Raw genomic sequence first — 25,165 nt, forward strand, 5'->3', positions numbered from 1 at the left:
GACAACTAATGAGATTAGCCAATATTCTTTGATATTCAGAGATGTCTGACGATGTCTACAATTGTTACAGATGTAACTACTGCCACCAAAATCACACTGGGATATGTAATATTTATTTACATTTCCATCTCAGGTAATATGTCATTCCTTTCTTTGACAACTCTTTCCTACTATGATGAACTAACATGGCTTTATATCTGAAATTCTGCAATAGTTTAACATTAAAGGTTTACAGTAAATTGCCTGCAGTTTCCTTCCCCCTCTCTCTCCGCTAAATTGCACCCACGTATTGTTAGCTGCTTCCTTCCACTGCAGCTAGGCAGTCCACTGGGAAGGTATTTCATTTTTTATACCTTCCCATGAAAAGGCATTCACTGCAACGTCACTTCCAAGCGTGCAACTGGTAGCTGGAGAAATGTTATCACTTGCCAATCGCAAGTAAATGAGTTCCAGCATATTCAGAACAGTTGAGATCTCTCAGTTTCAGCTGTGGATGTGAAGTGACCAGGTTAAGGGATGCAGCTGCACCCTGTATTCCCATTTTTACAGCTCCTGTACAATAGTGCCCTGTCTACCCTGCTTTACACTAGCACAACATGAAGATATATTTTTAAATGTTTTACTTTGTCAAAGAAACAGACATTTCATACACCTAAATAACAAAAGCCCCACATGAAGTAAAGAGTGAGATCATATCACTTCAGCTAAGGTCCAATTAATCTGTACATGTTTAATAATGTTCATAAATGTACTAAACATTTCTGGAAATTTCTAGGCCCTTTGTGTCACACACTGTGAGTGTCAAGCAAGTTTGCCCGTATCAACATGAATCATGGTGACGGGCAGGGAACAGGCAGCAGGAACCACCTGGTGTGATGGTAACACAGAAAATGCACTGTGGGTACTCAGGACCAGAGCACAGCTCTGTGCATGCAGCAGGATGCCAGTCCCCCTCTTTGGGGGCTTGCAGAGCTGGCAATACTGTCACAGCACTGGGCAGGAGCTAGCAGAGCACAGAGTGAGGCAAAAGACAAAACCATGGAAAAAGAAATATTTTAGAAGAGTCTTTGATTTAAGCAGACAGTTTTTTTGAAATGTAATTATCTGAATAATTTCTTTTCAGACCACGACATTAACATTTTCCTCTTGTGTTCCTGCTGCAGTTTCTGTGGTATTAGTCCTCTAACCAGAAGCAAGCATTTGATTGAAGCATATACCCGAGCAAGAAATGGCAAATCGTCTCACCTATAACAGAAACACATCCCAGTGGAGCGACAAGAGTAATGGGGGCGAATCCATAGGCTGTGAAATTGCCCAGCTCTCCAAGCCCCAGGAGGGTAACCCCACACCACCAGAGCTTGCTCGTGTAGTAGGGCTTCTGCTCTGCTCGGCAAACCAGTCGGAGATGAGCGCATTTCTAGAAAATTAATTATTAGAAACAGGCATGAATAGAAAGGCTTCCACTGTGCTCTTATGTCTGACAAAAGTGGAATAATTAAGGGGGCTGTCAACTTCAAGTTCCAGGTGCATTGAGGTTTTCTTTCCAAACATGACTTTGAGCCTGTTGTTAACTCAGTGCTGCTTCAGATGTGCTTTCTTAGTTGTGGTGGAAAGGGCTGAAAAATTAGGTCTCTGAATAAAACTGAAAAATGGAAAGTGAATATTAGCTAGTGCTATATAGCTATCACTGCACAGACCTGTTCTTGCCTCAAAGCAAAACTCAGCAGTTGTGCTCTGAATCTGGAAACAATCAAAGGAAGGAGACGGGGCAGAATCAGAACTGTGGCAACAAACTGAGACAGGAGGAACAGGCAAGAGGGTATTCCTGTCCGTGAAACCTATCTTCACCAGAAATACACTTTCAAAATTAAAAAGGCAGCACTTAATCACATCTTCTGTAGGGAGCACTCTAATTAAATAGAATTTATGATTTGGCCACAATCTCCTGTTTGACCTCAGAAGGAGATCATAAGTAAAGCATTATTTTCTAAAGAAAAAACACTTGGCACAGGTATAACATATACTCAAGTAATACTTCATCAACGCTTCCTGTTACATGAAGGTATCATTGGCACAAGCTGTAATTGTTTTTCTCTGGCAGTACAGCAAGAACATGCATATAGCAAGACAATTTGTCTTTGATCACACTGATCTTCTGAAACAGAGTCCAGGCAGTCTCCATCAAGGAAGTGTCATAACTGGGAATGATGCAATGTTTACCAAATTAATTCTGCAGATTATCATTTCCTTTCTCAAATTACTCTCCAGCCTTTCTGCGCGTGGGTCAAAAAAGGTAGAAATCAAATGACACAGTTACAGTACAAACTGTAGTAAAAGAAACTTTTTTCTCCATCACTTGATATTTTATTTTAGAAATCTCCCTGCAGAGCCTGGGGAGGTTGTAAAGGATTTTCCTCATACTTTCATTCTTCTCTGTAGGGCTACTTGACAGAGCATGGGACAAACAGTAATCTAAGTCTGTAATACCCTATAGTCTTAGACAGTGATCTTATTGAGAAGATGCAGCACATTATTGCAGCTTCCTGCTGTGGAATGTGTTCAGGGGAAGAAATTCTAGGAAGAAGTTTAGCCCTCCAAGGAGAAATAGAGCAAAAGGAAATAAAACTTGAGCCATGGATCTGTATGTTCTTCACAGTAACATCCAGGATTTTACATTTTTATAAAAAAAACCCCAATAAAGATACAAGTTAAATTAATATTAAATAATATTCAAATTATTATTCAAGAATCCAAGTTTCTGCCAAAAATTAAATAGGACAAATTCTTAACTGAATCCTGAGATGTATTTTCACCCCAGATTCTTGTAGGGTTAACTTTTGAGGGCACAGAGAGATTGAAAAGATGTGCAGCAAACACAGGAAGGTGAGCTCAGCAACTCCCCTACAGCCTTCTTTCTCCAGATGTCTGTCTTCTTTAACAGCACTGTGAGCAAATGGTATCTAGGTGGAGGCTGTTTATAACTCAGCTGAAATACACTGTAAATGATGAGCTGTTCTTTAGAAGACAACCTGCTAGTGGGAAGAGGATCAGGAATATGGACTACATGGTCAGAAAGGGACTAAAAAATTTGGCCTGTCCACTTCATAGGAGTGTGAAAATAAATGTTGAGATCTAGGGAAAATCCTTATTCATATATTCATATTTAGAAGTTACTGTTACAATATAAAGAAAAACCTAATTTAATGGGGGAAAAAAACCCAAAAACCCCAGTTTAAATTTTCTGTCAAATGGCAATGAGAGCCATTGAGTTTCCCTAATCAGCATTTTAAAAGCTGATAGTTCAAATTCAGTAGGGGCTGTTATGATTACAAGCCAACAGAAGTCTGCTTGTATGCCTCTGTACATCCGCTTGCAAAGCATCTACTTTGGCACCCAGAACCCTCAGCAGACAAAAGTTATGAAATCTGAACAACCTCATTATTATGGCTAAACTGAATTTCCACTTCACCTTCACTTTTCTTTACTTCACCTTTACCTTTCCACTACAACTTCAGAGGTTTTCCTGGAGCCTGTCCTAGCACTGTCACCATCCACAGCTTGGAACCCAGGCTGGAGAGGCAGCACTCATCTCAACTTGCTTACCACTTCTTGCCAAACTGGTTTCTTTATATGGGATTCTCCAGCTGATGATGTTTAAATAGAAGGGAATCACTGAAGAACCTTCTAGCTTTAATAAACTGAACAGAAGCTTTCATATTCCACTTCCTATTTAATCCTTTACAGAAAAAGAAAAAAAGTAGCTTTATATGAGACCTGTGCAACTTCTGAAATACTAGCTAGCAAAAATACTTCTTCTGGACAATTTACACAACAATGTCTCCTGTGCTTTAAAAACTTTAATTAGAAGACCTAAAAATACAATGAAGTATAAAAGATACCGATTATAATGAAAAATTTAACCTTCTACCAAGTATGTATCCTGATTATTAAAACAGAAAGGATTTTATAATTGACATCCTACAACGCTTTACCACAGTTGTAAAGGCAACACCTCCCATTACTTTTGTGATTTAAATAGTGTCTACTCAGATTATTTCATCTTAATTACAAAAGAAAAACTAAACTGGCTGAAGTTGTTTTGGGGTCCAATATTGTAAAAACCCTTATGTCTTTATGCATTTATGGAACAGGTCCTCAGGAAGCTGATTCAGAAAGATGCCCTTCTTGATCTGCTGCTCGTCAGCTCTCGTGAGTGACGTGGTGACTGGCGCCGTCTTGGCCACAGAGACCACAAAATGTTTGAGTTTAAAATCTTTGTTGACAGGAGGAAAAGTGCAGGAAAACCTCAGCTCTGGACATGAGGAGAGCAGACTTCAGGCTGCTCAGGGAACTAGTCGGAAAAGTCCTCTGGGAAATGTTTCTGTAGTGCTGGTCACTTTTTAAACATCACCTCCTAAGGGCACAGGAGCAGCAATTCTCCAGGGTCAGAAGCCAAGCAGACGAGGCAGAAGGCTGGCTTGGCTGAACAGGGGTCTTCTCTTGGGTCTAAGGCAAGAAAAGGAAGGTGTGTGACCAGTGGAAGCAAGGTCAAGTGACCTATAAGAATACAGATGCAGCTTGCCACTCTAGGGAAAACATTCATGCAGCTAAAGATCAGCTGGAGTTGAAGCTGGCCAGAAATGTGGAGGACAAAAAAAATATTTTTTTCAGATATATGATAGCAAAAGGCAGCATAGAAGTAATGTCAGCCTGTTACAGGATGAGGATGGGCACCTCACAAACAGGGACATGGACAAGGCAGAGGTGTTTAATGCATTCTTTGCCTCTGTCTTCAGATGATGGACTAAGGGGGTCTCAGTGCCGTGAGCTGGAGGACCATGGCTGTGAGAATGATCAAATCCCAGCTGACTCTGAACTTGTGCTGCTCCAGATGGATCCCTACAAATCTATAGGGCCTGATGGGATTCATCCAAGAATTTTCAAAGTACTAGCTGATGTAATTGCAAAAGCTCTCTCCATTGCTTTTGAGCAGTCTTGGGAATCTGGAGGGCTGACGGGAAGCTCGTGAACACTGTCTTGATTTTCAAGAAGGGCAAGAAGGAGAACCCTGAAAAATACAGACCTGTCAGTCTCACTTTAGTTCTGGTAAAATCATGGAAAAGATTATTCTGGGAAGTATTGAAAAACACCTGGAGGACAACACAGTCTTCAGTTTCAGCCAGCACGGCTTCATGAGGAGAAAGTTCTGCTTGTCAAACCTGATTTCCTTCTGTAACAGGGTAACTCACCTAGCTGAAAAACCCACCCTTAGGAAAGCCAGGTAATGCAATCTTTTTGGACTTCAGCAAAGCTTTTGATTCTGATTCTTATAACATCCTTCCTTACTCCCAGGTTCAGTGGGACCACAAGTAACTCACAGCTGGTATTTCTCTCTGGCACATTAAGAGGAGGAGGAGTTATGAATATTTCTTCTATTCCTGTATGACAATCACAGGACAGAACGGGTTGAGAGCTCCCAACAACTCACAGCTCCTAGCAACTACAGCAGGGCACTGCTAGATTACAGGTAATGAAAGAGAAGGTCTATTAAATGCAACAAAATTAGCATTTTGAACTTCATCAAAACCAAACTGCAATGTAAGTACTTGCTAAATATAAACAACTCTGAATAAAGAGAAACCATATCATACCTGTATATTCAAAGAGACACTGATAAGAAAATTTGAAGCAGCAGCAAGTAAAACTCCCAAGAGTTGAGTCTGCAAATCACAAAACAAGGAAATATAAAATTATGTATTAGTTTAAGAACAATATGATGGTGGTTTTCTGATAGCATATATAACCCAATCAAAACCAAATTATTGTACTTTTCAGTCACTGAGCTCATGCTGCAGAGAGTAAAGTGATAAGAAATACCTCTGCATAGTTGAGTAGGGCTTAAGTAGTAAACAAGTGGGAATGGAAAGGGTGTGAGAATGGTTTTGCTTCCTTCAGTAGAACACCTTAAATCTCATGAAAGGCAAAACTAGGCAGGTTTCAGTTGAAAATCACAGACAAGGTTTTTTCCCCCAACAAGGACCTGATTTTTACATTATCCAGAAGGAAAATAATCAGCAATCAAACCCTTCCTTTTGGAATACAATTTTCTTATGTGTTAACATATCCACTATTTGACAGGGCAGCTAGGAACATAGGTCTCCTGACAGTTTCATGTATTGTGTTATTTCATTAAATAATTTCCTAATCAGACTGTCTAATTTTTAGTAAGATTTGCAAGCTTTCTACAAAGCCAAGAAATTAAAAACATTCAAGCAGGATTCATTATTTTGGAAATAAGTCATTTAAACATGCCATTTTAGCAAGGTCAAACAACAGGAACTTGATAGAGCTCCGTGTCCACTTTTAAAATGTTCTAACACATTGCAAGCCATCCTAAGTGTATTAAAAACCCATGCAAAGTCACTTCTATCATGCTGTGAGGAGCCTCACTAGCTTGTAGAGAAGACAAACATGCCAACAGTTTTTATAAACCAGGTCATGGTAATACAACCCAGCATAACAACTGTTTCCAGGCTGTAAAGGAGCATCCAACTCTGTGCTTACAGAGTTGCCTGTGCCTCAGGTTTCATGACACTTATCCAAGGAGGTCCTGCACAACTCTGAACTGCAGTGCCTACCAGCTACAAAGAGTGCTACCCCAAAACATTTATGAAGAGCAACATGTTGTCCCAAAAGCACTTGGAGGGGGGATTGTTGTTGTGGCTAGATGGTTCCCAGACTAAGAAAAGGCATCCCCAAAAGTGTGAAGAAACAACAGCCTTATTACAAATTCAATATAATATCTGAGCCAAACAGCAGGCTCCAACTGTTTCCAGTGCCTGTGTTTCTGTAGTGGCTTGGAGTCAGCAGGAGAAGCAGACAACAGAACTGCTCTGAGAGAAGTGCTTGGCTGCCTGCCAGGTGTCACCAAGACATGACTGATGGGTCCAAGGGGATTCAGAGACAAGAATGCAGGAAGTGAGAGGGCTCCCTCTGCTAACTATTATAGCATCAGTGCCACAGCCTGTGTACAAGAAGCATTCAGTGAGAAACATTACACAAGATTTTAGCCCATACTCTGGTGCATGGCCACTGGAGGTCATTCCCCTCTTGCATCCTCTCCCCAGCATCCCAGTGGGTGTTCCAGCAGCATGTCCTGGGCTCTCACACACACACTGTGTTTTTCATGTTCTGGGAGCTCACCTCGCTGGAGCCAGTGGGAAGGGTGTGACGCAACATCTCAGCACAGCGCAGCACAGACTTCCTTGCTGAGATCAGCACTCTCTGCTACAGGGACACAGCAGCCTCCTCACACTCTGGGGAAATGCTGCCACATGGACACCACCCAGGCCTCGCAGAAGCAGAGGGGATGGGGTTTCCTTCCTTACGCCATAATGCTGTGGCATCAAATCCTGAACAATGATCTTGTCCAAAGTTTGACCACTTCATCCTGCACACACAACAGCTTCAAAAGGCAGCAACTAAATAAAAACTGTTTTCTTGCTCCCAAAGATTTGTACTTTTTAAATGACAACATGCTCCCTTGTGAGGAGGTGGAGAAGTGGCCTTGTCAGCCTTGTCACAAAGTGTTTAAGAAAAAGGAGACAGAAGGGAATAGAAAACAGAAACTGCCCCCTCATTTACCCCATCATTTTATGGCACTTACATTAGTAATCGTAACAAATCCCCACTACTCCCAGCAGAGAACTCAGTCACACTATGGCTTTTTTGTTCCAGAGGCTGATCCTACCATAATGGCTGCATTTCTGGATGCAACCCCTTGCAGTTCCTTCCTCCCAGTTCTCATTTGGGGGTCACAAACCTTGCACAGGACTCAGTAGGCAACCAGCACACCAGGGAGGAAACACCACTGATCTTAAGCCAGACCACAAGAGGGTCTCCATCCAGCTCTTGAATGCAGATGAGCAGAGGATGAGGTCATGTGTTCCACTGGTCATCTAAAATAATGTGCTAAATCAGATCCAGGTATGGGTACTGATGATGACCTGAGTGCATGCCCCTAGAGGCTGTGAATCAAATCTCCAGTAGTGGGGTTTCCAGTGTCCTCCATCATGGGTGTCCTCCCCAGAAGAGCAACTGCTTTGCACCACAAAGTGGTGGTACGTGTTGCTTCACCAGTGAGCTTGGCTCAGGTATCACTGTGGGACACATAAGATTTCTACCATGACAACCAGCCTGTGTCTGAACAGAAACAACCTTACAAAGGTCAGTTCTCTTCTTGGAGAATCACAGAATAGTTTGGGTTGGAAGGGACCTTAAATATCAATACCAACTTCTCTGCCATGGGCAAGGACACCTACTACTACATCATGTTGGACAAAGCCCCATCCAACCTTGAACATTTCCAGGAATGGGGCATCCACAATTTCTCTGTGCAAACTCTTCCAGTTCCTCACCACCCTCACTGTGAAAAGCTTCTTCCTTGTATCTAGTCTAAATCTACCATCTTTTAGCTTAAAATTATTATGCTGTGTCACTCCTCTGTGCCTAACTTAAGCACTGGTCTGCACCCAAGAAAAAACAGTGCATGTGTACAATCAAGTCAGATGTGTAGCAGCAGGCTGGGCTCAAACCTCACCCTCATGGCTCAGGTCATTTTATTGCAATGACCACATGTTTCACCTGAGTGTTGCTGTTGGCATATATACTGCACTGCCTGCTCCAGGCTGACAGGTGTTAATGAGCTCTGCTTAGCGTGGTGATAGCACCATGCTTCCCAACCCAGCGCTGGACAGACCCCTAAAGATTAAGAGCAGAGTACAATGCCCTAAGGAGTCAAATATCACATGGATCCATTCAGGGAGATGAGATGAAAGTACAGTAACACCATGCAGCTACAGCATGGCAAAACTGTCTCATGAGGGTTCATACTCACACGTGCTTATATTAAACAAAAAAATGGGGACAAATGCAGTAAAGAGGAAAATTACATCGCAAACATCTTAAATCAGAATGACTCTTAAATCAGCAATTTCTAATGAAACAGGGTTTTCACACACAGCAGCACTCAGAGGAGAAAAAACAGCATGGCATATCTCGGGCTAGGAAAACCATGCATGAATGAAAGATGACCTGCAACTGAAGACAGATCACCAAATGGTTGCTGTACTGCCCTGAAGGCCACCAGAGCCCTTCTGTTCCCACCTTATCATCTGAAAGGCTTCATTATTTGTGCAGTGTCTGCCATTTAATATCCTTCAGAGGCTAAAGGACTGGTGTAACAGCCAGTTTAATAAGTAATAAACATGATATTCTCTGAGTTTCCAGTTGTGATATCCAGTTGTGATATCATCCACAGCACTGCAGAGCTTCCCACACATAAGTGTCAAGACAAACCTCAGTTGGGGAATTCAGTTGCAGACACAACTTCAGAGCCATGGTACTACTTCAGTCAAAGAAGGACTTACACAGGAAAGAGCTTTAAATATTCAAAACTGTTGGCATAAAATGCAAGTTTCTTCATCACCGAAACATCTGTCTGAGCATACAGGCCACTTTGTCAAACCCCAGATTTCAAACTGTTGACACATTCTTCCAGTGCTTCCAAATGTATGAGGCTTGTCACAGAAACATCTTGCCCTTAAGTTTTCCAGAAAATAAAAAATACAGAAATTTAATTTACTTCATTTTAATGTGTTTTGGAACAAGCCATGAAAGTCACGTACCCACTTTGAAGTCCTTCCTAGGTAACTCCTGAGCACACAGACCATAGACTGAGATTGTGGATCTGCCAACATTTTACTTGCTGGCAAAACAGGCCTGAGGAAAGCTTTCCTCTGGCCTGCTGCTCCCTCATTGCCTTGCTTAAGTGCCTGAAATAATCTATCCAAACATACCCCATTACCATTACGTTCTTTATCAGCCACCTGCCAATGTTTAACACTGAAGGCAGGTCAAAATTCACAGTCCACAGCAAGGGTTTTTAACTGGTGACCCTGTGCAATTTGTCAGGGGTGACACTGACCTGTACAGGCGGTGCCAGGGTAAATGAGCTCAAGAAATGGCAAATTGGCCTCAAGCAAGGCACCCTCAGCACTTGCCTGGCATCCCCATCCCAGCCACATGAGGGTCCTGCACAAGCTGAGGCATGGGGGAGGGAAGTTTGAACCATGAGTCAGGAGAAATCCATTTGTCACATGGAGTAGCAGCACACTGCTATTCAAAAGAAGTGAGTGGCGGTGTGGCACGTGGCTGGGTACGGTCCTGCTCTCAGCACTCAGGTAGGACCTGATGCTCAATTACCAGAGCACCTTTGCACATCATTCTGACAGTATTTTGAAATTATATTTTACATGCAAAGTCTCTATTTATTGTCAAAGTAAAATAAGGGGTTTATGGCAAATGAAATCCAGGCTGAAATCTGTATATTTGGCAACAATTCTAGTACGTTTATCACTTGCAGACTAAAATCTGCATTGGAGACCCAGTAATATGGTGAAATGCAATTTATCCATATTACATGTGTGTTTTCCTAAAGCACATTAAACTGCAGTTGCCAGATCTGTGAAATAAAAACTTAGAAAAAGGAACTTAATTTGCATTGACTAAAAGGTATACGCTATTATTTATGGAAACCTGCTATGCCTATAAATTGAACTGATGAGCTGAAAAAACCCCAAACACTTTAAATGTCTCTTGTCGGTTCACTCATCAAGGATAGTTAAACTGTTGCTCCTATTTTTTCTTGATTTCTCTATGTATTCATGATCTAAAGGTGCTCCCAACAAATTTAATGGCTTGTACTGTTTCAAAAGCTATGCACCATTTCCAATAATTGGGATTTTGTCAGACCTCAATGGATCTTATTTAAAAAAAGAGAAAGGGATGGAACATGTTCTAAACTTCCAATTATGAGTTAACTCTGAAGCAAGAGGAATTCAGAGTCCTTAACAAAAACCATATTTTTCAAAGAGCTACCATGTGGAATTGGGAGGGGCTTATCATTTAGCTATTATTATTCACAGAGCTCTGGCTGTACTCAGTACTTTACAGATGTATAAATAAAACAAGGTCCTTGTTCCAGTGGTTTTCATAGTGCAATTCATATACTCAGATATGAGTTAAGGTCCATATGAAGTACTGAAGAACAGCTGAAATAAGAGTAAGAGGGCAATTACCATTGTGAGAACATGGAATGAAAATACATTTGATTTGTTCATTGTGACATAAAAGAAAAAGGACATTGTTCAATATATGAGAAGGAGAGAATTAAAACATTTGGCATCATTGTTGTTAGGATTAGAGAGAATAGACTTGGTAACTACATCAGCTCACAGATTTAAAATATATCTTTTTCCAGAACAGTTACAAACTTTAAAGGCTGGAATGAGAGCCTGGTAAGTTATGAAAAGGTGGGGGAACTTTAGAGGATACAGCAGCCACAGAAGTGGGACTCTTATTTACCTCTGTGTTTTAATCACTTTCATGAGAACCTATTTATATTCATCACTCCGATTATTTTAGTTAATATACACAGCAGGTAACAAACCAAGCTGGAGAATATGAACTGTGAAATAAAGTAACTAAAGTAATTTTTTATGTGCTTACTAAGGTTATATACAGACATATACACCCACTGTATTGTTAACAAGCCTAGAATCATAGTTATTTAAGTTGAAAAAGATCTCTAGGATAATTCAGACCAATTAATACAGTAATCCAGAACTGCCAAGTCCACCACTTCAACCCTGAGCACCACACCTACATGTCTTTTAAACACCTTCAGGGATGATGATTCAACCTCCTTCCTGGGCACACTGTTCCAGTGTTTGAGAACCTTATCTGGGAAGAAACTTTTCCTACCGTGCTATTTAAACCTTCCCAACCTGAGGCCATTTCTTCTTGTTCCATCACTTGTTACTCAGGAGACAAGAATCACCCGCCTCACTACAACTGACCTTCAGGCAGTTTTAAGAGACCATTATGAGTAGCAATTTTTTTTTCCTTTTTGAGGAGTTAAAACCAAACCTCTCAACTTCTACATTTCAATTTCTTATTCTCAGGAATGAAATCTTAAAATTAGAAATAAATGGGAGAATAGAGAAGGGGCAGAATGGATTTTTACACTGTTTCCATGAACAGCCTGTGATACTTCGGGACACTTTAGTTCCTGGGATATTTTGCTGCATAATCAAAGACAATTTCATGTTTTTAATAATGCCTGCTAGATTGCAAATAAAAACCTCTCCCATGACTGTATAAAAACCTCAATCATAGCTGAAAACATCTTAATAAAAGATTTTCTCAAGTACTATCACATATCATCTCCATGGCAACTACAGAAATTACATACCAGGAAAAGCAAGAATAGGATTATAAACTTTTGCCAGTTTCCAGGTTCCACAGGAGAAACAGGGAGGCAAGCTAGCACTGTCTGAGCAGCTTCTCCCACAAAATGGACAGCTGGCTTGGGGATACGTTTCTATTGCTGCCCAGGAGCAGACTTTCTGAATATTCCTGTGTGACCTAGGTTAATTCCTGGTATACAGGGTAAGGTCCAAGCCAGACCACTCCAAGCCCAGGAATATTAATCCCCAGAAGCTACAGTCTGGCTCACACTGAGAGGCTTTGCTGTTCCTATCTCTGCTTAATGTGGCTCCCTGGACCCCTAAACTGAGAGCCAAGGAGGTGACACAAGGCTTATGGGAAGCTGGAGGTGAGCTCAAAAGGGACCTGTCTGAACAACTGAGTAAATAGTGTTGTGTTTCATCAGGCAGGGAAAGGCACAAGGAGTACTCTTGGAGATGTCTCACTCCACATGTACACACAACCTCTGCATGTACACACAAATGTGCCTCCAAGCCAAGCACAGAGAGCTTGTTCCCTCCTGTTATTGTAGTACAAGTCCTGCTGAAGTATAAATGAGCTATTTCTGACTCCACCTCAATCAGAAACAGAAAACCCTGACAGAAAACCAGCTTAATACATTATTTAGCAAATCCTCAAAAGAATTTTTGCGTAAAAATCTCCCTTTACCAGCTGAGAGGAATGGCATGCCTCTTCCAGCATGCACCTCTCCAGCATCACTTTCAAACAAAGGCAGGCTTGTCTCCCATTCTAACTCAAATAATCTTCTGTTAGCTGTAACTAACCCTTCCTTTGATCTTCACTGGAAATGCTTCTCCATGTCACAACCTGAGTGAACGTGCTCAGTTGTTGAAACATGGAGTCACCCATGTCAGACAGGGGTAAACACAGGCAGGAAATCACTATGCTTCCAAGCCAGTGGCATGCCAGAAATATTCTAACAAGAGTAACAACAGGGCAGGGAAAAAAGAAAATACTTGGCTGCATTAAGAATTAAGTTAGGCCCATATGTTTTTAAAATAATTATTTGATTTGATGGCAGGGGAAGGAGCAAAGGCCCTTCCAGTCTGCTGTTCCTGCAGAGGAGGGGTCCTCTGCAGTAGTTCCTTGCTTTCCTTCCTGCACCTCTTACACTTGGCTCTCCTAGTTTCATTTCCAGAGAGAGTGTTAATCATTTACAGATAGCTCCTAACAAAACAAAACAAAAAAAAAATAGTGGACTCCAGAAGTCAGATCCTTCTGCTTAACAGCATTATTAATTTAAATACAAACAACTGCTAGATTGTCAGTGGTGATTTAAAACAAGAGGTCCTGCACTCTCTGAAATATTCACACGTATGTAGATGGGTGCATACACACAAACACATATCTGGATGATTTTAATTTGCAGATACTTATGTTCAAAACTATAAGATGCAATTCTCAGAATAAAAAAAATAAAGTCTAAAGAAATGGCCTCACATTCAAGTTGCTTGCAAGGGCCTGAGATAGAGGTAGCAGGCTCGTGTTTGCTCAGCTGTCTCCCTGTGACACACTGCAGTTGTACACTTTGACATTTTCCTACAAGCTGTAGTTTACTGGTTTAAAGCATAAAAGTATTATTAGCATTTTGTAATTCACAGTGAATGCTGATATAAAGAGGAGCTGTTTAGTTCACAAAAATCCAAAGCATCTATTTCACAGCTGCCTTCTGCAAGAGAAAACTAAGATCAGTGTAGCTGAATGATCCCTTCTATGTACCTTTAACACTTTTTTTATATGCTCTGTTGTATTTACAGAGATAGCAAGGTGGTGATATTTCTCCCCCTAGTTTTGAGTATTGTTGGTCTTTCAGCAACTGTATCTAATGTGGATTGTCCAATATAGAACTTGCTGTCTTTTTTTTCTGCTATTTTAGCATTAGTATAGAATATAATGCTTATAGAGTTTCTTCTTGACAGGGATGACATGACTGTGGCAATGGGGTCAGGAAGATAAATCCCTTTTCAGGAATTAAAGAGATGAAGGAGAACTGAGTATCCTCTTCATGAGCCAGATGCTATTATCTCTCACATGCATGCTTGTTAAACCATGCATTGCTCTTCAGTTTGTCCTGGCAGTCTCTGATGTGTGGTTATCACAGCAGCCAGCAGCTCAGCCTCACACAGCTGGAGCCACTCTTCCAGCAAGATGGGGGAGAAAATTGGAAGGGTAAAAGCACAAAAACGTGTGGCTTGAGATAGAAACAGTTTAATAGATAAAGCAAACACTGCAAGAGAAGCAAAGCAATACCAGGAATTCATTCACTGCTTCCCATTGCTAAGTGCTCAGTTTCCTCTCTACAAAAGCATGGCTCCATCATGGGTAATGGTTACATAGGAGCACCAATGCCAAATGCCCCCTTTTTCCCTTCTTCCCCCTGCTTTACATGCTGAGCATGACACCATGTGATATGGAATATTCCTTTGGTCACTTGGGGTCAATTGTCCCAGCTGTGTCCTTGCCCGGCTTCTTGTGCATCCCCAGCCTACACATTGATGGGGCAGTATAAGAAACAAAACACACCTCATTGCTGTGCAAGCACTGTTCAGCAGTAACTAAACATCCTGACTGCTAGCAATACTTTTTTCACCACAAATCCAAAAGATAGATCACACAAATTACTATGAAGAACATTAACTCTGGCGAGAACCAGTTCAATAGTCAAGAGACGGAGCAAGTCTTGATCAGGTGAAAGCTGCTATGATTTGTTTGACTGAAGCTTCTTCAGACACTACAAGCTTTGCTCTTGGTCATCTTGACATGATGACTGAGTCACTGCTATGTGAAAACATAGACACTGAACGAAAATGTTCATGGTGCTTTAGTCACAGCTGGGAGAAAGACTTAGTGAAAGAAAGAGAAACAGAGGAAAGAAAATTATATGAAAAGTCAATAAATACAAGAACCTTGTGACACTTACAAAGCAGAAAAAATATCCCTAAACTCACAACAATACTCCAAATAAAAATGGAAAAGAAACATTAAGAAATAGTAGGTTAGAGTCATAAAGCAAAGTAAATGTAGCCACCATCTATTTATTCCAAAACTGGAGCCCAACAAATTAAACTAGGAGTTAAATTTTTTAATTGGGATTTAACTGTGTGGGTACAAGTTATGCACACAAACCCCATATTTTGGTTGTTTTTCACAGGAACATCTTTACAGTGGAGATATCCTTGGTTGTAGAAGAAAAGGGCTTCAACTACAATATGTATCAGCTGGCAAAATTACTTTGTTTCTAGTGTAGATTTCAGTTCCCATGAGGTTGATTTGATTCGACTGAATTAAATGTCAGCAAGAGGGAGACTTGTCCACAAAGGGATATGCTATGTTTCTACCTCAGCCACCATGAAGAAGTCCTGTCCAAGGAGCCAGTATTTGCTTTGTTGTGAGTCATTGTTTTCAAGTAGTAGTGTGGAGGAACTTCCTACAAACTTTGTACTTCACCATAGATCTCTACACTACAGAGCTGCTTCTGCAAAATACAGCAGGATACAAAGGGAAATATAGCCAGAGAGTGGCTCTGTGCCTCGTCCAAGGCACAAACTCAAACTCTTACAATTCTGTGATTTCTTGCTATCATAGCTCCATAACCTCTCTTCATTTCCCCTTTATGGGCAAAACAGTTCACATCACCAAACAAAGCTGAAGTTTCTGGCAAAGGTAAATCAGCCATGAACGTCATTGAGGAGAGTGGAGTTATACCAGTATAACCTCTGTTTAAGCAGCACACACATGTTTAGTTTGATATCGACTATTTACTTTTGAGCACACTGCAAATATCCATTTCTTAAGAGCTCTGCTCCAGGCCTGGTGTTGATTCACATACCAAATGGCTGCTCTTTGAAGCTGCTGGCCACATGCTTCAAAGTCCATATTAGTCAAAGCATGGAAAGCTGCTCACATTAGTGAATGTCATTCTTCTGGGACAATCTGTGGTGACACTATAAACATAAGCATAACAGTTTATACATGTCACCAAAACTGCAAATGAAATAATCAGAGTCTTCAGTTACCAAGTTAGTCAAAGCTCCTCACCTCCCTTATGACTGAAGTGCACAGTCTGCTGTTTGTTCATCTTTCTAAAGCCTTGTTTTTTGAGTTTGGTCAGATTTCTGCTTGAGTAATTTGTTTTCTTTTGATTCCTTAAAGAGGACTTAAGCAGATATGGCTTGGAGTCAAGCAAAGATAAGATTCAGACATCTTTTTTATCAGTGTCCAAAGCAGACTTCAAGCCCATAGTAAAAGAAGGATCATACTTAAACTCCAAACACCAATGAAGTCTTGGATCACAAAATCATAAGGGGTTGGTATTACAGGTGAGATTTTACATGAAAGACAACTTGTATTTTAAAAATTAAATCAATAAGAATTTTCCTATCAATTTACCCAGACAAATTGTCTCATCAAGGAGTCAAATGAGTGCTAGGGCAAATGAAGCAGCAGAAGCACAGATTCAAGGTGGGAGCAACACTACTCCTTTGTGTGACAGCAGTGTCCCAGATCCACACAGCAACCTCAGGAAATCTCAGGAACAGACAGGTGTTGGTATGAACAGCCAGACTTTCACCCTACATCACTTTGCAACTCACAGACCTGCTGTGAGACTCAAAAATCTACACAGTGGCCACAGCCAATTTAATTTAAAGTCATCACTTGTAGACTAGTCTAGAAGATGGGAACAGGAAGGGAAAGCACTACACTGAGCCAGGCACCTCCAGAACAGCGTAGGGATTCAGATTCATCCCAGGCCTGGTCTTTCCCACAGTGCTGACTAAGGGAAGAGGAGGACTCATCCTGCTCTGCTGGCTCCATAGTTTAAGCCCTCTAGTCAGTGGCTAAGCTGGATACTAGATACAGCCTGCACTATGCACCCCATTTTTCTGTAACATACTATTTTGAAGCAGTCTGAAATAAAACTGAATTCTGCACTAGGTAGGATATGTGTAATTAGTGACTCAAGTTTCTTTGCATCTGTCTTCTGCACCCCACTTTCTGACAAATGACAAGTATTGTAATGCTCCTTACTGCCTAGAAATTTCTTAATTAACATTCTCACACCTCTTAAAACAGATTAGTGTAATTACAAAGCTCCTGTTTAACTTGCAATCACCTCAATCAATCATCAGTAAAAAAAGAAAAACAAATGCAAATGTTCTTTAATGTCCTCAGAAAAAAAATTAAAACTCATTTTACCATAGCATCTGCTGGGAAGGGAAGCATTGAAAACAGTCTGAGATTTGTGAAAAATAGCCCAATGAGAATGAGACAACAAACACTCAGACAACCTACAGCTGGTGCTTAGCATGGCCCCAGCTCTGCAAGAGCATTCATTTCCAATGTCCTGGATGAGGAGTCCAGGAAGAGCTACCAAGACTTCTTCAAAATTAATTGTGAGGTATCAGCCTAAATAAAAGGGTTTTGCTCACCAGCTTCTGTTGCCCATCAAGCAAGGCAACACTCCTGCAAGCAGCTCTGCCAGCAATGCTGAAGAGAAGAAAATGTCCAGAATAGATGGACTGTGAGCCCTCCCATCATCAGCATTTGCTTTGAGTCTGTGTGAGCCAAGCTCAGAATGTGGAGCTGGGTTGGTTTGCTGTTCTCTGCTGCCCAGCACCACGCTGGTCTTGGCAGGGAAACTGCCATGGGCACATGACTCCTTCCAAGCTTTGTAGGGGGAACCCAAGCACTATTATTGGCCTACCAATAACAAATTCTGTTCTGAATTTTCACTGAGAAGTGCCTGGTGGAAACCAGATAATCTGGTCACTCCTTAAGCAGACTCATAAAACTGCATACTGCCTCCAGTCTTTGAGCTACTTCCCCACTGTTCCAGACCTGCTGCCCCATGTCCAGCCTCCTCCATATTCAGAGATATAAACAGCTCCATGGTTTATTCCCACTCTGCTTGCAGTGGTTGATAGAAAAACCCTGTATTTCCCTATGGCATTTGAGAGCTGGGATGATACAAACATGCTTATTGTGCAAAGGAACAGGCAAGGGATAATGCTTTCCTGTACTTATTTCCCTTACCTTTGAGTAATGAGTAAGTTCCCAAGCAGCAGCTGATCTCTCTTTAAGCTGGAGGCTGCAGTCTATAAGCTGTGTGCTCATTTCACATCAGAGATGTGATCTTTACATCTGCAGGGATGGCTGATGTTCAGCGCAGCAGAATGGATGTATGAGGTTGAAAAAAATATGGGCACTATTTTCTAACCAGTGTTCAATTTTGCCTTCTCGTGTCAGCTTTTTGGTCACACTAGAGCTAATCAGAACACAACCCTCAGCAGATCAGATCAGATCAGATCAGATCAGATCAGCTCTCTGTGTGTCTCAGAGCTCTCTGTGTGTCTCAGGTCAGACATACAGCTCTGGCAGAGCCTGAGAGCTTGTGTGCAAACCGGCCCAGTTGACAGTCCTGCATTTATGAGCCAAAGCCACAAATCGTTTTCTAGCAGAAACTAGTTAAATGGGCACTAAACCATGGAAAGTTGCTGGATTCTTGACAGCAGAACAACACCAGAAAAATCATGCAATGCTTCTTCTTTCTTCTAGCTACAATGGACAGAAAATGAAATACAGGAGATTCCATCTGAACATGAGGAAGAATTTTTTACTACGAGGCTGACAGAGCACTGAAACAGGCTGCCCAGAGAGGTTGTAGGTCTCCTTCTCTGGAATGATACAAAAGCTTTTTGGACAAATTCTGAGCAATGTGCTCTAGGGGTCCCTGCTTGAGCAGGGAGGTTGAACTAGATGATCTCCAGTGATTCCTTACAACCATACCCATTCTGTGATCGCGTGCTTCATTATAACATTTAAGTTTTGAATTCCCCTATGAGAGATTCAAAAAGGTTGTATTTGAAAGGCTGAACAAAGTCTTCTTCCTAAGTTTTGATTTATTAGGGCTGAAAAGAATGTATGTTTCCCTAATACCTGAGTAATGGCATGCATTTTCTCCCAAACACATTTTCCAATAAGATAAAGGAAACTGAAACTGCATGAAGTCTGAAATCTGACAGGTAAAGGACAACAGGATGAAATAGACCCAGGGTTTTGATATCCTTGTCTGCTTTCAGTGAACAGTTTTAGAACAAAGAGCTGGAAGGATGGTGTTGAACAGGAAAAACTTCACTGCAGTCTTCACAGATGAGTACACCAGTGAAAGCCGGGTGAGGACATTTGTCTCTACTTTCCCCATGGAGTGGTTTACTGATTAACCTGAAAAAGCTAAAGTCTGCAGTGCATCAGGGAGCAGACTGGAGAAAGAAGTATCCTATAGAGACTGAGAAAATAGCATTAAAAACCCCAGGAGGGTTTGCCTTCACCTTTAACAGCCTTTCTCTTCCTTCTTGCAGAGGAAAGATGTCCTGATTGAAATCCACCTGTGTTGTGGTCATGCTGCTCTCTGACTCCCAGCCACACTTCCTATGGACACCTTGACTTGCTGTGGAACTTTTCCTAATTGAAAGTCGAAGCTCTCACCTTGCTGAGGCTCAGCAACAGTAGACCTCGAGACCCAAGTAAAGAGGGGAAAGTTGGAGCACTGAAGACATTCTTCTTGAACAGAATGAGCTAAAAACCTTGATTGTGACATTCCACACAAAATCTAGATTTCATCTATATAATAGAAGGCAGAGCAGAAAGATCTCTACAAGAATCTGCTTAATCTGTGGGATTTCTGATCACACCTGATAGCAGCCACCACTGCTGATGAGACCACACAAGGGATCAGGAACATACCACCTGACAGGCTGTGACAGACTGTGAGGGAACAAGGGGACACAGATCCATCTGAAGAAACTGTCAGCACTGTCAACCCCTAAATACAGAGCAGAAAATATTTATTCCTACAACCTACAAAATAAGACAATCTTTTGAGGCGGACGTCTGGGCAGCCAGTAATAACTCAGAGTCTATGACGTGACAGGTAAAGAGGGAAAAAGAAGCAGAAGTGAAATAAATTCCTATCCTGGCTCAGCTTCTTACACTTGAACAATTACACACACGGTCTACACACAACAGAAATGTGAAATGCTGAGTTACAAAAGAGTTGTTATGAGGCTCTGAGTAACATGGTCTACTGGAAGTCGATCCTGCCCATGGCAGGGGATTTGGAACTAGCTGGCCTGTAAGGTCCTTTCCAACCAAGCTATTCTATGATTCTATTACATCTGAGCTCTCAGTGACTGTTTTCATCCAGCTGTTTTCTCCTGCTCTGATACAAAGTCAAACCAAGATCAATACTGTAGATAATAATCTCAACTAATCCTGCAAATTGGTGTTGTCCATAAACAACAATACCATAAATAAGTAAAAACCTATGAGAAGTCCTGAGGGAAATAAAAATGTATTACACTGAGGCAATTACATACACTTTCTATTAAGCAGACAAAGCCCACATGTTGTGGCTTCCTACACTCATGACTCCAGCAGACACAAAAATATTACAACATTAGTTTGCAGGAAATACTTCAGGTAACTAAGTACATATTTCATCACGTTTTACTGCACCATTAAACACATTCATGTCCCACAACACACCATGCCTATACAGGGAGGGCTGTGGGAACACAGCTTGTGTGTTGCTGGTTTCAGAGATACAGCTCCTCCAGCAGTATCAACCAAGATGTACCCATGCTGATGCCAAGGAGAAATCCTACCTTCACCTTTTTTTCCCCATGGCCATGTGTGCCCTCTTCTACCAATATGCCAACATCTAGCATCCAATCAGGAGAATAATTCCAATTAAATCAATGACAAAGAAAAGAAATTCCAACACAAAGATTATATTACACAGCCATGTGGACACAGCCACTTCAAGTTTTTCCAGGGACCTGAGTGTTTACAGACATCATTGAAGGCCTACTCTAGTGCCATGTATTTCCCTAAATAATGTATCAGATCTGCTGCTCCTCTGTGGATGTGTCTGATGCCCATGTGGCACTAGGCAATGTGACTGACAGCCCTGCCAAGCCCCTCATGTCTAGGGGCTCTTGAAAGGGGATCTCACTCTTTCACCTCCTGATGGGGTTGAAGGGGCTGAAAAATACTCCCTCAAAAGTAACTTACCTCAGCTGTCTTGGGATGTTCCCATGCAGACCAGAGCCAGTGCAGTTATGGTCTCTTGTAGAGGGAGAAAACAAAGAGCTCCTTTTCAAACCAAGAGGATGAAATGACATCAGGAAAAGGAAAAGGGAAAGAGCCCCTATGTGAAGACCTGAAAATGGGATGATCCACTGAATCACAGCCAGGATAGCCATGAATGGGAGGAGGAAATTGTTTCTGAGACTTCCAAAAATGTAAAATGTGAAAATGGGGGTGGGCAGAAGAATTTAACTGTTGGAAAAATTAAGGTTGGCATCAACACATGACCCACCATTACCCATTACTGCTACAAAGCTACAACTAAAGTGAATAAAAGAACAGAATATCAGTTTCACACACAGACACCCAAGTGGCTCTAAAATATTATTAAAGTCTAGCCAGAAAAATTACTATGTTTAAAAAACAGAAATACTCATGCGACTCCAAGGAGTACAGGAGCAGGACTGGGAGGTTTTCCAAGCAAACAAAAACCCCCCAACTTGATATGCAGGTGGGTATCCCCATGCCAAGGGAATTCCCTGCTGCTGCCACCTTCTTGGCAGCTATGCAAGCTCAGAGCCTTGGGACCCTAATTCATAAACCCACAGTAAAAACACTGGCTCCACATTCAATGTCTCCAATAAGAGACCCCAGCCCTGGTCCTGGGAAGCACTGCCACCAGCCATCAGCCAGGAGTCCTGCTGCACCAGGGACCTGTGCACAGGAATTCTCACTTTTCCTTCGCTCTGAGAACATGGGGCTGAAAAATGTGTGCTGCCAAATGGATATCCACCCAGCAGCAAATGCAGAATCCAGAGGGGAAAGTTTTTGGGATCTTCTTCAGGCTATCACCTGCTATTGGGCTGCTCCTAGAAAAAGGAGAGCAGCTAGTTGCAAGTCATTTTATGCACAATTTATACCAATACTTTACATCATCAAAAAGTGGTTTGCTTCTTATGCAGAGAAAATAAAAAATGTTGAGTATCCTTCCATGCCATCTAGTTTGTGGAACAAAAAGCAGAGAAAAGGTTTAATCAACCTCAAATTCATTTTTATTGTTAGCAGATGCTTCAAATTGCTAGTTCTCAGAGGCTGCTTCAGTCTCTCTTTTGCAGTTGCCTAAATCCATTGTCAGCACTGACAGCGACAGAAATGCAGATGACAAAAACCAGCGATGCTCAGCACAGAACTGAACAGCTCTGTCCAGTTCCTACTCAGAAAGGACTGCTTGGGGAGGGGAGCCAGGGCGGTGCAGGCTGAGCAATGGGGTGAGGAAGGAGCAGAGCCAGCAGCAAACAGGTGCTGAATGGGGCTCTTCAGAGGACACAGGAGAGAGGCTGAAGTTAGTACTCCCCTCTCCCCAAGCCCTCTTGCTCCTGTGCTGCACGGTGGGCACTTACCTTGTGTGTGCTGTACCAGGGGCCAGACAGGGACCCGCTCCCGGTGCCCGGTGCCCCAAAGGATGCATTCCATGTGCCTGGGATGATGTCCATGCCCCTGCCCTCAGGCCCCAGCCACTGGCCATGCCATGCACTGCCACACCAGTGGGGAGGGGTGGCTGTGAGGAGGAGAACAGGAGGTGGACGTGGCACTCTTCCTGGTGTGGGGAAGGCTCCTCACATGGGTCACTGCACACAGGTGTGTGTGGCCAGGCTGCAGTTGCTGGTGGGCACCAGGACACCCTTAGCTGGGGACTAGTTGGAGCATAGGAGAGGAAGGCGAGCTTGACAGAAGGTTTTCCTGCTCCTCCGCAGGGCATTCAGGTGCCTTTTTTTCTGTCTCTGACTTCCCCAATGCCCCACCCTGCTCTGAAGAGGCAGCCTGGGAATTTAACTCCTTCAAATCAGTGCCTAAATCTAATGGTTAAGCATTAATTCTTCACTGCTAGATTGCAAAACTTAGAAGTTTTCCCAAAGGCAGATGGTCACATAAATTCTCACTTATGTCCTGTATTTTTCACTTCTAACTATTTCCTGAATAGTTTCTTTGCAGACAATTCAGGCCATGTCTTTGTTCCCAGTCAGTGGCTTTATTCATTCATTCTTTTAGTTTTGATTTGATCATTTATTTCTTCTGGGAAAAACAACGACTCAACAAGCTCATTAAAGGGAGAGTAGACCTAGCAAGGTAGGAGCTTGGTAGAATTACACAGGAGACAGAAGCAGGCTTCTAGAGAAGCATAGAATGGAATATTAAGACACCACGTCTTCAGGCTCTGGACAATACAAGTACAATACAATCCAGGGAGCTCATACTGTACCTTGGAGGAACTGACTTGTATTAGTTCGCTTCATTGCTTAGCTAGGTTTGAGAACACCCAAAATCCTGACAATTACTGCAGCAGACAAGGGTCAATGGGCAGTTACTCTGATCCCTTCTACAATGGTTTTCTCCTGCCCTTAAGAAGAACTGGCATTGATTGCTTAGTCCCAGTAGGGCTGGTGGTCCTACCATCAGCAAGATGCACCAGGAGAGAGAACAAGTCAGCATGCAGGATAGCAGGCTGGGGACCCAGCTACCAGCAGGCAAGGAGATACGATCCCTAAGAGAAATGAGCAACAGCAAAGCTGACTGCCAGTATGATTAATTTGGTCAAAAATAGAAGAAACACACAATTACAGGAAAGAAACTGTAGTTAAATTAACACTTTGCAGCTTGAACTCATGATGTCTTAGCAACAAGGATGTGATTTGAATCCAGACAGAAGGTGATAGAGAAAAGGTAGAAGTGGCAAGGTAATGCTTCAGTTAGATGATGGTTTAACACCCCAAAATACAAAATCTTGCCTTATAAAAATAAATGGTTTGTTCATGTGTGTGGCCTAACTTGAAATACCAGTTTCTGTGATCACAGCTCCAGTGAGTCCTTTGTAAATACTGGAATTAGCTGCAGCCATGTCTATATAGGTACACCGGAAAAAAACAGCTCCAGTATTTCATGGCTGTGTAAATTGCTGCAGATTATTTTTACAGTGTTGTGTAATTATTCTCTGCAGTCTAAACTTACATTATAGAAAAAAATTCTAGGCAATCTGGGTTATGGTTGCAAGAGAACGAGTGCAGTGAAACTGGAGTGTAAACTGCTGCAATGATATTTTCCTGTCTAAAGAGAGTTGAAACAATAGCCCAGAGGGAAGTGTGAAAGGACCCATTCTTCTAACTGGAGCGCTAAACTGGGAGTCTGCTGACAATTTAAGTGTCAACATCAGCTACTTCACGGCGGATCATTTGAGCAGAAACACCAGGCTAATGTTCTTATTTGTCATCCTCAATTTGCACTTGTTGTACAGCAGATCCTGGGGTGAAGAGGAAAAGCAGCAGCATTGTCAAAGGTTGCTGAGCTGAGGAAAGTTCTCCCATTCCTCACCCTTCTTCACACAGTCACCTCTGCCCCAGCTCAAAATAGGGAGCAAAGAGGTTGATGCTCCCCCGGGCTGGAGAAATTGGTTTTGGTAGCCAAAAGCCACAGTGGTCCCTATCAGCCTGCCAATGACCTTTGCAGTATGGTTCTCTGTTAACAAAAATGCCCAGATTGGTAGGAGATTGAAAAGGAGTGTAAGGGGAGTGGGTGGAGAGGAGCAGCCCAAATTATCTCTCGGGGACAGTTGCTGTTGTTTTGCTTCCTTCTTGTTGGTTCACTGCCTAAAATACAAATGTGACTGTGGTTTTCTCTTGCATAAGAAAGTTATTGGAACAGGTTTTCTGTAATGCTGTCTACATGGAGTCCTTGT

At 42.0% G+C, this 25,165-nt stretch overlaps 1 protein-coding gene across 1 annotated transcript in view; it reads right to left on the reverse strand.

The window, feature by feature from the left end:
* The window catches only part of NIPAL2 (NIPA like domain containing 2), a 49,424-nt gene extending 26,204 nt beyond the window's left edge, over window positions 1-23,220 (reverse strand). The window contains exons 1-3 of the mRNA XM_015620124.2: window positions 22,836-23,220; window positions 5,652-5,720; window positions 1,246-1,417 (exon numbers count right to left, since the gene is read on the reverse strand). Of these exons, the coding sequence (XP_015475610.1) occupies window positions 1,246-1,417; window positions 5,652-5,720; window positions 22,836-22,928 (334 nt within the window). The 5' untranslated portion in view covers window positions 22,929-23,220. The remainder of the gene's footprint in view (window positions 1-1,245; window positions 1,418-5,651; window positions 5,721-22,835) is intronic.
* Between the last annotated feature and the right edge of the window lie 1,945 nt (window positions 23,221-25,165).

Source organism: Parus major, chromosome 2 (assembly GCF_001522545.3).
Source record: "Parus major isolate Abel chromosome 2, Parus_major1.1, whole genome shotgun sequence".
NCBI classification, from domain to species: domain Eukaryota; kingdom Metazoa; phylum Chordata; class Aves; order Passeriformes; family Paridae; genus Parus; species Parus major.